Source organism: Sturnira hondurensis, unplaced genomic scaffold (genome assembly GCF_014824575.4).
Source record: "Sturnira hondurensis isolate 20B ecotype Veracruz unplaced genomic scaffold, ASM1482457v3 Scaffold0006655, whole genome shotgun sequence".
Lineage (NCBI taxonomy): Eukaryota > Metazoa > Chordata > Mammalia > Chiroptera > Phyllostomidae > Sturnira > Sturnira hondurensis.
Genome location: NW_028079286.1, coordinates 1,711,364 through 1,725,392, shown reverse-complemented (window position 1 = coordinate 1,725,392; position 14,029 = coordinate 1,711,364). Strand labels below are relative to the sequence as shown.

At 36.9% G+C, this 14,029-nt stretch overlaps 1 protein-coding gene across 6 annotated transcripts in view; it reads left to right on the top strand.

The window, feature by feature from the left end:
* Positions 1-14,029, top strand: part of AKAP6 (A-kinase anchoring protein 6) — a 481,121-nt gene that overhangs the window by 421,535 nt on the left and 45,557 nt on the right. For all 6 annotated transcript variants that reach the window (XM_037050256.1, XM_037050257.1, XM_037050255.1 and 3 more), the window contains exon 12: positions 13,580-13,795. In XM_037050256.1, coding sequence (XP_036906151.1) covers positions 13,580-13,795 — 216 coding nt within the window. The remainder of the gene's footprint in view (positions 1-13,579; positions 13,796-14,029) is intronic.

The window sequence follows — 14,029 nt, the reverse complement described above, 5'->3', positions numbered from 1 at the left end:
AGACAAATCGATGAGCAAAGCTGTTTGGAGAGAATAGTTTTGTAGTGTATGATGTATGTTATGTAAATGAGCTTATTAGGACTCTCATCTATTTTATTATTGGTGACCAATTTAATAGAAGCATTTAAAAAACAATATTTCTGCCTGACTCCTAGAAATGAAGAAGATACATTGATATAATTGAGAGCAAATGATTGCATGTCGTGCCATTTAATCATGTCATTTTTCAATTACTAGTTTTTGCACTTCACTGCATGCCTATAGAATTTTTAGTTTCAATATAGATTAAGTCCCAGTGTCTGAAACTGAGCTAAATTCCTATATGTCTGACATTGTCTTTTAAGTTGGGAATCATAATGTCACAGATGACATTTACTTACATTTTTTTTACAATATGCAAGTCATCATTAATATTTCATTTAGGTATTTTAATTTTTTGTTGTTTTTAAAGAATTACTCCTTTACAATTTCAGGATGAAAATTTTTATTTGCAACGTTTATACATTAGGTATTGTTAAGTTAAGCACATAATTGGCTCAAGAATAGAGCTATCAGGACCAAAAGATCTGTTGACCCCTTGTTAGAAACCTTGATAATCATTTGCCTAATTAATGTTTCTGACTTTTGTTTAATCTCTTCTTTACTATTTATATAAATTATAGCTTTTTCAGAAAAGAGATTGTTTCCCACTTCTGCTATAATATGAAGTTCTCGAGGGCAGAAAGTTTTGTCTATTTTCTTCACTGATGTCTCACAAATTCTCAGAAGACTGCATATTATAATAGGTATTCAATAAATATTTGTTCATGATTTCCATTTCTGAAGGTTGATCACGAACTTACACGATACACAGAAATAAATTCAGGGTGGATAAAGGACTTAAATATAAGTTGGGACACCATAATTTCACGAATATTTTCACCTATATGTCCCTTAGAGCAAGGGACATAAAGGAAAGAATAAACAAATGGGATCTCATCAAAATAAAAACTTCTGCACAGCTACAGAAAATAGCATTACCCCTGGCTGGTGTAGCTCAGTGAATTGAGCACGGGCCTGTGAAACAAAGGGTCGCTGGTTCAATTCCCAGTCAGGCAGGGCACATGCCTGGGTTGCAGGCCAGGTCCCAGCATGAGACGCATGAGAGGCAACCATCCATTGATATTTCTATCTCACTCTTTCTCCTTCCTGTCCCCTCTCTCTAAAAATAAATAACTAAAATATTTTAAAAAGAGAAAATAGCATTAAAATGAAAAGAGAACCAACTGTATGGGAAAACATCTTTGTCAATGATACCTCAGACAAAGGTTTGATCTCCAAAATATATAAAGAACTCACAGGGCTTCTGGCCAAAATGGAGGCATAAGTGGAAATACTGTATCTACTTGCACAACCAAATTTAAGGACAACAAAGATTTAGAAACAAAAACACAACCAAAACAGACAGAAAATTGAACTGTATTAAAGTCTAATAACAACAAACCATGCATCCAGTCTGGTAAGAGGGGCGGAGTCAGCGGCTGGTGCAGAAAGGTTGAGCAGGAAAAGGTGGTGGCTGGCAACCTGGGGGGACTCGCAGGGACAAAACCCCAGTAAAGCTCACAAGGTGGCTGTCTGACCACGAACACACATTTGCGCTCAGATAAACCAGGCAGGTTTAAAAATGGTCAGTGAGACAGACCTCCCAACCCAGGGCCCTAGCACCAGGAAATAAAGCCTAAANCAGAAAATTGAACTGTATTAAAGTCTAATAACAACAAACCATGCATCCAGTCTGGTAAGAGGGGCGGAGTCAGCGGCTGGTGCAGAAAGGTTGAGCAGGAAAAGGTGGTGGCTGGCAACCTGGGGGGACTCGCAGGGACAAAACCCCAGTAAAGCTCACAAGGTGGCTGGCTGACCACGAACACACATTTGCGCTCAGATAAACCAGGCAGGTTTAAAAATGGTCAGTGAGACGGACCTCCCAACCCAGGGCCCTAGCACCAGGAAATAAAGCCTAAAAGCACCGACTGAAAATACTTGGGGGGCTAAAGTGATGGGAGAGGCTCCCAGCCTCACAGGAGAGTTCGTTAGACCCACAGGGTCCTAGAATGTACACAAGTTCACCCACCTGGGAACCAGTACCAGAAGGGCCCAATTTGCTTGTGGGAAGCAGCAGAAGGGCCTGAAATCAGAGAAAGAGAGTGGAACAAATTCAATAGCTCTCTCTGGCCCCACCCCCAGTCACAACCCAGGGACTGGGTTGATCTGCCCTGGTGAATACCTTAGCTTTCGCCCCTCATACATAATAGGCACAAACAGATCAAAACATTATGGCTCAAGCAGAAGAACAACTCGAAGACCCAGAGGCAATACTTCTAAGCGACCAAGAAATAGCCAACCTATCAGAGGCACAGTTCAAAATACTGGTATCAGGATGCTCACAGAACTGGTTGATTTTAGGTGTAAATTAGATGAAAAAATGAAGGCTACACTAAGTGAAATGAAGCAAAATTCACAGGAAACCAATAGTGATGGAAAGGAAACTGGGACTCAAATCAAGGGAGTGGACCAAAAGGAAGAAAGAAACAACCAAACAGAAAAGAAGGAAGAAACAAGAATTCAAAAAATTAAGAGAGGCTTAGGAACCTCCAGGACATCTTTAAATGCTTCAATATCCAAATTATAGGGGTACCAGAAGGGGAAAAGAAACAGCCACAAGTGGAAAACTTATTTGAACAAATAATAAAGGAGAACTTCCCCAGTCTGACAAAGGAAATAGACTTCCAGGAAATCCAGGAAGCTCAGAGAGTCCCAAAGAAGGTAGACCCAAGGAGGAACACACTAAGGCACATTGTAATTACATTAGCCAAGATTGAAATGAAGGAGAGAATCCTAGAAGAAGCAAGGGATAAGGGAACAGTCACCTACAAAGGAGTTCCCATCAGACTGTCAGCTGATTTCTCAAAAGAGACCTTCCAGGCAAGAAGGGGCTGGAAAGAAGTATTCCAGGTCATGAAATCCAAAGACTTACATCCAAGATTGCTCTATCCAGCAAAGTTTTCATTTAGAATGGAAGGGCAGATATAGTGCTTCTCAGATAAGGTCAAGTTCAAGGAGTTCATCACTAAGCCCTTGTTATATGAAATGTTAAAGGGACTTATCTAAGAAAAAGAAGATAAAAAATATGAACAGTCAAAGGATAGCAAACTCACAGTTATTAACAACCACACCTAAAACAAAAGCAAACTAAGAGGACAGCTAGATCAGGAGCGGAGCCACAGAAGTAGAGATCACATGGAGGGTTAACAACAGGAGAGAGAGAGGAGGAGAAGCTGGGAGAAGGTGCAGAGAATAAGTAGAAGGTAGGTAGAAAATAGACAGGGGGGAGGGCAAGAATAGTATGGGAAAGGTAGAAACTAAAAATATTGTGACACATGGACATGAACTAAAGGGGGGAAATGTGGGGGGTGGGGGTGTGCAGGGTGGAGGGGAATGAAGGGGGGAAATGGGACAAATGTAATAGCATAATCAATAAAATATATTTTTTAAAAAAGAACTCACAGGACTTCACTCCAGGAAGACAACCCCCCCAAAATGGGCAAAGGCCCTGAACAGACACTTCTCCAAGGAGGACATACAGAGGGCCCAGAGACATGAAAAGATGCTCAGCATCACTAGCGATCAGAGAGATGCAAATTAAAAGAATAATGAGGTACCACTTCACACTGGTAAAAATTGCCATCATGAACAAATTGACAAATAAGTGTTGGAGAGGTTGTGGAGAAAGGAGACCCCTAGTGTACTCTTGGTGGGATTATGGACTAGTGCAGCCACTGTGGAAAACAATATGCAATTTCTTCAGAAAACTAAAAATGAAACTGCCTTTTGACCCAGTGATTCCACTGCTGGGATCATACCCTAAGAGTATTGAATCACCAATCCAAAAGAACCTATGCACCCCAGTGTTCATAGCAGCATGATTTATAATAGCCAGCTGGAAGCAGCCTAGGTGACCATCAGTAAATGAATGTATCAAAAAACTATGGTGCATTTACACAATGGAATTCTATGCAGCAGAAAGAAAGAAGGAGCTTCTACCCTTTGCAACAGCGTGGATGGAACTGGAGAGCATTATGCTAAGTGAAGTAAGCCAGGAGGTAAAAGACAAATACCATATGATCTCTCTTATAAGTGGAATCTAATAAAAAAGCAAACAAGCAGCAAAATATGACCAGAGACAGGGAAATAAAGAACAAACTGACAATAACCAGAGGGGAGATAGAAGAAAATGGAGAGAAAAGAGGAAAGGGTTTTCAGGAACATGTATAAAGGACACATGGACAAAACCAAAGGGAGGTAGGATCAAAGGTGGGAGGTGGGGGTGGCTGGGGTTGAGGGGAGAGTGGTGGGTGGAAAATGGAGACAACTGTACTTGAAAAGCAATTTTAAAAAAAGAAAAAATATTTGTTCAATGAATAGATTAGGATTTATTCCAAATCTGCTATCATAACCACCCTTCAGAGTGCATAGATAACTAATTATTAACATATTTTCAGGCTGAGGAAATATGTTAAACCCCTGAAGATAGACCCCTGAATGATGTATAAAAGTTGTTGGCTGTCCACCCTGGTATTGCTCAGTGGATTGAGCATGGGCCTGTGAAACAAAGGGTCACCGGTTCGATTCCCAGTCAGGGCACATGCCTGGGTTGCAGGCCAAGTCCCCAGTAGGGGACACATGAGAGGCAACCACACATTGATGTTTCTCTCCCACTCTTTCTCTTTCCCTTCCTCTTCCCCTCTCTCTAAAAATAAATAAATAAAATGTTTTTTAAAAAGTTGTTGGCTGTCCTAACAACAATGATTTTATGGCTGTGGCCACTTCTGATTAGAAGTCAGGGGCAGAAATAGTCTGATGTCAAAATAGTAATGTTATAAATTATTTTAGTTTTCTTATGAAAGGCAGTGTAGCATAGTGTTTTTGTGAATTGAGTCTGTATTCAGGTTGCATGGGTTAAAATCTACTTTTGCAGCTTGTCGACTATGTTATAGCTGGTCAATTATTTAACCTCTTCGTGTGTCCATTTTCTCATTTGTGAAATAGGTGGATGACAGTAGTATATACCGAGTTGGCCAAAAAGTCAGTAAAGTTGTTTCTGTAAAATAAAAGACATATTTTTCATTTTCATCCATAACTTTATTGATTTGGATATTTTGAGTATGTCAGCTCTCTCCTGCGTGGTATAACACTGATTATTCTCCATTGATGTCTTGATTTGATTGCTACCAACTTCAACTGGTTTACCTGACTGTTGAGCATCATCCAGTAAGAAATGTGTAGCACAAAACTTCGCAAACCACATTTGACATGTTCTTTCAGTCATGGCACCTTCTCCAAACACTGAACAAATCTTTTTTTTTTTTTTTTTTTTTGCATTTCAGGTGTGGCTTTTCCCTTTCTTGAAATAACATAGCACAATATGCCTAAAATGTTGTGTATTTTCTTCCATCTTTAATATGAAAATGGCTACACAAAAATTCACCAGTTTTGATAAGTTTTTTAATGCATGCTGATATGACAGCTGTCACAATTCTATCTAACAAAATTGTTCCGACTGAAGTTAAAGACAACTAAGCTCTACTAACGTCACCTTATGGAGAAACCAAATGAACTTTTTGGCCAGCCCAATGTTTCCTAGTACTGTTGTGAGGATTCAATGAGTCAATACATATAAAATACTTAAAAAATGCATAGCACACAGAAATACAAAAAATGTTTGTCATTGGTATAGGAGATTAGTGAAAAATAGCCAATAAAAGAACTAAGAATAGTGCGATAGCAATTAATAAGATTCAGTGATTGTTGGTTATTATTTTGCATTCAAGTTAATCTTGATTGAATATTTAAAGAGAACATAATATTTTGATTTTGTATTTATTCAGATACATATAGTCAACTTAGATGATCTTTGGTAAAGCACATGATGTATATTTGATATGTCAGGCCTCTCATTGTACTGATACCAACAACACAATAGATTAAAATTTCATAAGAAGTATAGACTATATATGAAACTCACCACTGCAATAATTAAACATAACTAAATTTTAAAACTTTAACATTTTTAATTCCTTTTTTTAGATCCATGGTCTTCTATGCATACTGTTCTGTTTGTTTTAATGATATTTCTAGAAGTATAACAGCCATATTTTAAAAGGCAACTGCATTATTTTTATTATATAGAAGAATATCTTATCTGAGGTTTATAGGTTTGCAGTTATGACTCTATCTCAGGAAATTATATAGATATTACTTTAAAAAAATAAATGAAAGCTCTAAGTTGGCATTTGTAAGTGTACTAATCTTACAAGTATTGACCCATGGTTGCAAAACCATGGTGACTGGGTGGTATTAGTAATATCATAGCATCTATTGTTGTGGCATAATCTGAAGGAATAGTAAATTCTCTGATCATACAATCAGTTATGTGGCTGATCATATATACATGAATTTACCAAGTGACTTTTTTTAAATAGCAGCTTTATTGGGATATAATCCACCTACCGTAAGGTCTAATTTTAGAATGTTCTTCCCCACCTCCGCCAGAGAAACTTTACATTGGCAGTCATTCCCTATTGTCTCTGGACTGCAGTCTCTGGTAATCACTAATATACGTTTTGTTTCTATGTAGTTGCTTATCATAGACATTTTATATCAATGGAATTATACAATATGTGGCCTTTTGTGACTGGCTTCTTTCACTTAGCATATTTTCAGGGTTCATTCATGTTGTAGTATGTATCAGTACTTCATTCATTTTTATTACCAAATAATATTCTGTTCTATGGATATACTACATTTTTTTAAACTCCATTTATCCATTGATGGGTGTTTGGTTTGTTATCACTTTTGGCTGCACTATTATGAATAGTGCAGTTACGAATATTTGTCTACAGGATTTTATGTGTTTTCTATATGTTTTCAATTTTTTGAGCATATACCTAAGAGAGAAATTGTTGGGTCATATGGTAGGTCTATTAATATGTTTAACTTTTTGAGGAAATATCATACAGGTTTTAAAAATGAGTGTACCATTTTGCAATCTCATAAGTAATGCATGAAGGTTTTAAGTTCCCTACATCTCACCAACATTATTTCTGGGTTTTTTGTTTGTTTGCTTGTTTGTTTGTTTTTGTGGTGGAGATTCCCTGATGGCTAAAGATGTTGAATGCCTTTTCATGTGTTTATGAGCCATTTGTATGTCTTTGGGGACATGTCTACTCAAATATTTTGCCCATTTTAAAAATGGAGTTACTTCTTTATATTGTTGAGTTTTAAGAGTTCTTTTAATATTCTGAATACAAGTCCTTTATCAGATACATATTTTTTCAGATCTTTTCTTCCATTCTGTGAATTTTAGTTGTAGCTCTTACATTTAGGTCCATGATCCGTTTTGAGTTGGTTTTGCCTATGCTGAGACGTGGAAGTCCAATTCATTCTTTTGCATGTGGATATCCAGTTGTCTCAGCACCATTTTTTGAAAAGACTATTTTTCCTGACTTAATTGTACCAAGAGATTTTTAAATTTCATTTATCATTTGATATGCATTCAATCTTTAATCAACCTAATCTTATTATAAGTATGCATTTTATGGCATAAATTAGCCTTGATTTTATACACATTATCTCGTCTAACTTATTACAACGTAAGTTATATTTTGTTTGTACATCTGAACTTGGTATTAGGTGATGTCACCTCCTCAGAGAAGCTCCACTGATGACCCAATTTAAAGTAACTCCCTCCCAACCACTTTCTCTCATATCACCCTGTTTTATTTTGTACCTGTTTCCATTCTTTGATATTTTCTTGCATATTTGTTTCATTTCCAACCTGTTACCACACTTCCCAATGCTCACAAGTTTGAACATAGGTTTTCTGAAAGCAGAAATCTTGTTGCTTATTGTTATATTCCCACCACTGAGAACAGTGCCTGGCAAGTAAGAGGCAAATCGGTAATTACATTTGGGTGGGTGGATGGATGATGGAATTATGATTATCATGATTCCACTTGAACTTCCATTCTGCCTTAAAATGTTACAAAGTTTGTGGTTTCTTGACCTTTGCTTGTTAGTCTCCAAATGTGATGGGTCCTCCCTCCTTTCCTTCCTTCACTTTTTTGATTTTTAGCACCTAAACAGCCTAGTTCTAATCCCATGAATCTTAATCTGTCCTCTCCAGCTACTAATGTTCTTTCTTAACCCCCAAGTCAGTGCCCATCATTTAGTATGTATATCAATCCCACCTTACATTAGGGTCACATCCTCTGTGTTCACAAAGTACATTCACCTTTCTTACCTCATTTAAAACCTACACCAACCTGATGGGTTAGGTGTTATCTAAAGCCTTTGCTTTGCATTGATTCCTCTCACTTTGCAACGAGGCCAGTGCCTTCTCTTCACAGATGAATTACAAGCACTGAAGAATAGGTGCTACATCTTATATGCCTCTTATTGTTCAATGACAATCCTGTAATGAAAAATACAGTGTTTGGCACATAATTGATACTCAATAGATGTCTATTGCTACAAAAAATATTATTCATGTGATTTTTGCTAACCTTGCCTCAAAATAATGATCCCAAACCAACCAGTCAATAGAATCTTCTGAAAAATCATAGAGGTAGTAGTTATAGTCTCTCATATTTCCAACATGCTATACATTCTTATTAGGTCATGGCTACAGGCATTAACATTACCTGTTTGAAAAGCATACCTGTGTTATTATGCTTTCCAAACAGTCCTTGTGGTTCTGTTGTACTATGTAAGCTTTCTGAGAGCAATGTTTCTATTTAGTTTAGCACCATGTTGTATGTGTTCAAGTCATTCTTTACTAAATGACTCCTTTGATAAAAATGACAAAAAGAGCAAAATCCTCAAATACGATATTCAAACAACCTAACACACCAGCATTCTTAATTTCTATTGAAAATTCTGGAGATCATCATATAAAATATAAAGATATCACTGGTTGAAAAGATCTATTCATTGATTGATTGATTTAATTTTTTTCAGTCATTTGGTAACCGCAACATAATTGATCACCAATGGGTATGGTTCCTCAGTTCTTGGCTACCACTGTGACTCCAAAATTAGAACTTGTAACTTCTATACTTCTAAAAAAGTATCTAGTCTCCCTAGACTGATTCTCTCATCTGAAAAGCTAATTTTCTGTTTTGCAAACCAGTGCTCTCAAAATGTAGCATGCATTGTCATCACCCCAGAGTTACTCATTGAAAAGATGTGGAGTAACACCAGAGAATTTGCATTGCCAAGTTCACAGGTGTTACTAATTCTGCTTGGTCTCGGGAACACAGTCTAAGAAACTTTGATCTAGAAAATCTGGTCACAGGTAGAAGATAAGGGAAGACAGTTACCTACCTCATGAAATTAAAATGGTAAAATACAGAAAATGTCAAAAAGAAAAAAAAAACGCATGAAAAAGTGCAGGTGACCCTTGTAACAGAGAAATGGCGCTAACCATGTGACACTATTTAAACTAGAAGAACTCACCTGTGTTTTCTCACTTTTCCCTTCTCTCTTCATATATTTCCATGCTCCAACTAGGTTGAAGGCAGGTATGTATAGTACGTGATGATCTAAACTTCTTTATTGTTTTTGCAACACATGAGGCATACTCAGTTGGTATCATTAAACAGTTATCAATCTAAAGGGTAAAGTCATATTTAACTTTATAAGTGGAATTGCTTTATAAATAGTATTTTTCTCTTTGACAGATCACTTAAAATCACACCACTTTATTCATATAAACGTACCTAGTGATGCTATATTAACCTGCTGAATAAAATTGTGTAAGAAATAGGGAGATAAATTGTTTTGGAGTTTCTCAGCTAGAGTTATTTTTTTCTCTTTTTAACATATGCTTAGTTTTGGTATGTTTAAAATTATTTTCCCTATTTCTCTTTTTTTCTCTATTTGGTTCTTACATTTAACTTACTGCACATTTGATTCTTAGTCTAATTACAGGTTTTTTTTTATTGTGAGCTTATATATATACTTTTGCAAGAGATGACACTATTGTTTAATGTCAAGAATATGGCTATACAAGCAAATATACTCATTTTATGCAATATGCATTATATATACATTTAATATATAATGAAAAAGTACTAATATTGGATGTCTTACCTTTAATAATGATAAACTAAAGTCAGTGTTAAGAATGATGTTACATCACATTTGGCTTAATTATATGAGTGATTAAGACAGTAAAACAAGTTGACAGAAGAAGTCTGGAGAGGAAAAAAATAGAAATCATCACTTTGCACCACCAGCAGTGAATTAAAAATCAAACTGGCAGTCTATAAGTGTGAGAGAAAAGCCTTTAGCCTATTGACAACTTTCTCATCAACATGTCCCAAAAAAGGTGTGTTTAGAGCATTGGAGATCCAATAAAAAGCTGTAAAGAAAACTGTAAAGAAAAAAACAATTTTGGGCCCTGGCTGGTGTAGCTCAGTGGATTGAGCACTGGCCTGCAAACCACACAATTGCGGTTCGATTCCCAGTCAGGGCACATGCCTGCATTACAGGCCAGTTCCCAGCAGAGGACTCATGAGAGGCAACTATACATTGATATTTCTCTCCTTCTCTCCTTCCCTTCCCCTCTAAAGATAAATAAATACAATTTAAAAAAAAGAAAAAAGCAATTTTGAAATTTTGGTTTTTCTTTTCTACAGTTCTCATCTTTTATAGCAAAATTGCCTTTTTAGTAATGTGAGGAAACTGAATAGAAATGCCTAATAAGTAAATCAAGTAGGTGGTTAGAAATTCAAAAGTAACACATCGAACTTTATCCCAACAATTGGATTCTGAGATGGTACTAAGACAGTTATCTCCATACTGAGGTCGCCTTTATAGGAAGAAATTGCCTAAAGATGAACAAATAATAACTAAATACAAAAGCACCTGGAATCTGTTTCCTAGGCATATTAATAATTAATTTATTTTTTCCTTTAAATTTTTCTTCTTCTTTTGTCTTTAAACTTTTTCTGGGAAGACAATGTGACCATGCTTGCGATCCAACATGATTTCATTCGTTATCTAGGAAAATGCTTCAGAATTGGCAATAATGAAAAGCATTCCAAAATTCTCTGTCCCTTACTTCCTCTTCTAGCTGCTTCACTCTGTCCCCCACCCTCAGTGCGCTGGGTGCCCTCACTGGCCCAGGTTACTTGCTTCCGGACCTTCTAACTGCCACCACCCAACTTGAACAATCTGGCCCGCACCGAAGAGTTCACCAGCTCCTCCAGTGGCACCAACTCCTGTTAGCCCCTCCCTTTCTGCGTCACTCTGGGTATCACACTTACGTGTATAATCCACCTCCAGGGGACTCTCAGCTCCTCGGGAGAAGAAATAGTACCATGTGCCTATTTGAAGCCTCATGTCGAAACAGTGCCTACTAGATATAAGTTGCAGTACGCATTTGAGGAGGTCCCAGAGACGGGGATGAGTTAGTCTTATGACTGTGCCTTTCTTATATTGCTTAGGTCAGGTTTCTGTTTAAAAGCGCTTTCCCCTGAAAATGTAAGGCAGAATAGTATGACTATTTGTTCCTATGTAGTTATAGTCGACATTTCTTTATGCATAGTTTATCATGGAAATAATGTAAACTACTAATTCTAAGAAATACTGACTTTATTTAGTATGTGTTGTGATCATAAATAAATATGTATATTTTAATACTTATCATGGAAACCTATTTATGTGTAAGAATGTTACTTTATCAATTATGTCTCCTAAATATAAAAAAGTACTAAAATAAGTTGGTTATGTAAAATCTTCAATTTTCCTCTCCTTTTTAAAGTACTGTTACTCTCCAAGTGTGCATATTGGATAAATTATTAATTCAGAATATAGACTAACGTCTTTGGAGATTAAAAAAACTTGCACAGTTGGGAAGATCCAAAATCAAAATTGAATGTCAACAGATTTTTAAAACAAATTTCAGAGAGAAAGAGAGAGAGAGACTGAGAGAGAGAGAGAGAATGCATGTGGGGGGGTGCAGTTCACAGGTCTGGAACAAATGGACACAGTATCTGTTGCTTTGGTCAGCCTCAGGTTTTATCTTTGAATGTCTGGGGATGTCTCCTCATTCAGCACAGAGCTAATGAATAGCATCAGGAAAGAAATTTGCCAGACCTGGTGGTTATATCAGGAGGCATATAGGAAAATAGTAATGAACCTGAGGAAAAGAAATAAGGGAAAGTTCAGGAAACCTAACTAAAAATGCCGCATTGATGTAAATTGAATAATAAAATCCCTAGTCATATTTTGCCATAAATAGAGGTTTGGGAAATTGTCATTCACCTTATTTAAAATTCATAAATATTAAGGGCACAGTGTTCTCTCATTACAGAAATAATAGAATTCCAGCTATTACCTAGTTAGGGTCATTTCAATGGCTGTAGCGTGTACTATATCAGTAAGTGGCACATCTGTATGAAATGTCCACCTGCTGATCTGCTACCACTGCATGCACATTTCAATGAACCGCACTTCATCATTTTAAGACTTTTAATGAAGCCTTACCTAGATTAACATTTTAAGCACAAATACTTTTAGGCATTAAAACTCTCACACTAAATGAAATTGCATTGTCTTGTTTACCCTTGTCGATTAATAAGCAATCTGTTAACTGTTGGAACAGTCCAATTGTGGCAGTAGCAGGAGATTAGTAATGCAGAGATGTTTGTGGATATGATCATTTCTCCTGAAGGCTTTGAATTAGACTATCACTTACACACTGTCCGTAGGCCATGAAAAGATATAATATTTTTGACATATGTATCCGCTATTTTGCTTGAATCGTTCAGCAGAGGGTCACTGCAGCAGTACAAATGTTTTGGGGGCAAAATGCTATTTTGATGCATGCATATCCCTCTTAAATAGTGTGAACAGCTATTAAAAGGAACACAGCAACAAATAGTGCAGTAATAATCCAGAATCCTAATTTCTGTTTTCAGAACATTACTGCTTTATTAATCAAACTTTGGAAGGGAAATGTTGCTAATCCTTTTTTTTGGTCAATTAATAGACGTTGTATATTGAAATTTCTTACAATCTTATTTAACTTATTTTCAGCCAGTAGAAAACTAAACTCTTGGCTCCAAAATAACTGAGAGTAAATTTGGAAAAAATTGCTTTGGGGAGAACTTCTGTTTTTTGTGTTTCTTGAGACTTTGAATCAAAGTGTATAATTTGGTTGACATTCATATGACCTAACGATTTATTTCATTAAGTTATAAATTGTTCTACATCTAGGTGTTAGGTGAGGGCCGACACTTTAAATCACAAAATCAGTGAAAAAGGAAAAAAGGATTGGGTGGCTAAATTCTCTGGCATTAGTTGGTATCTATCTGTAAGAGGCTTCCAACCTAAAGGCGACTGCAGAATCTTTCTTGCTCAATTGTCCATAGCTGTGCATGTCGCTGCACCCTAAAATTCACGTGGAAACGTGTGTTTCACGCCCTGGAAAATCTGTCCTGTAAACACTCATGGCTCGTCCCACTCTGTGTTGCAGTCGCTGTGCGGTGAAATCAAGCAGCGGCGCCGTGGAGTGGCCTCCATCCTGCGGCTGTGCCAGCACCTTCTGGATGAGGGGGAGACCTGTGATCTGAGCGCAGACCACCAGCCCATGCAGCTGATCATCGTGAATCTCGAAAGGAGGTGGGAAGCCATTGTCCTGCACGCCGTCCAGTGGCAAACGAGGCTTCAGAAGAAGATGGGAAAGGACTCTGTGAGTGGTTTTGTTTTGAAAGCATAATGTCCTCTCATTTTTCTCAGGAAAAAAAAATCTTTCAGGGCTTGTGTTGATCTTACAAGTGGTTTTGATAACTAAAGGGATAGCAGTCTCCAAGCCCTAAAGGAAACTCCATTTGTCATAACACAGACATTTGTTTGCCTACTAATAAGATGCATTTAAGTCTATCTCATTGTCTTTTTAAAAAAAATCACATGGATATTTTGCTTA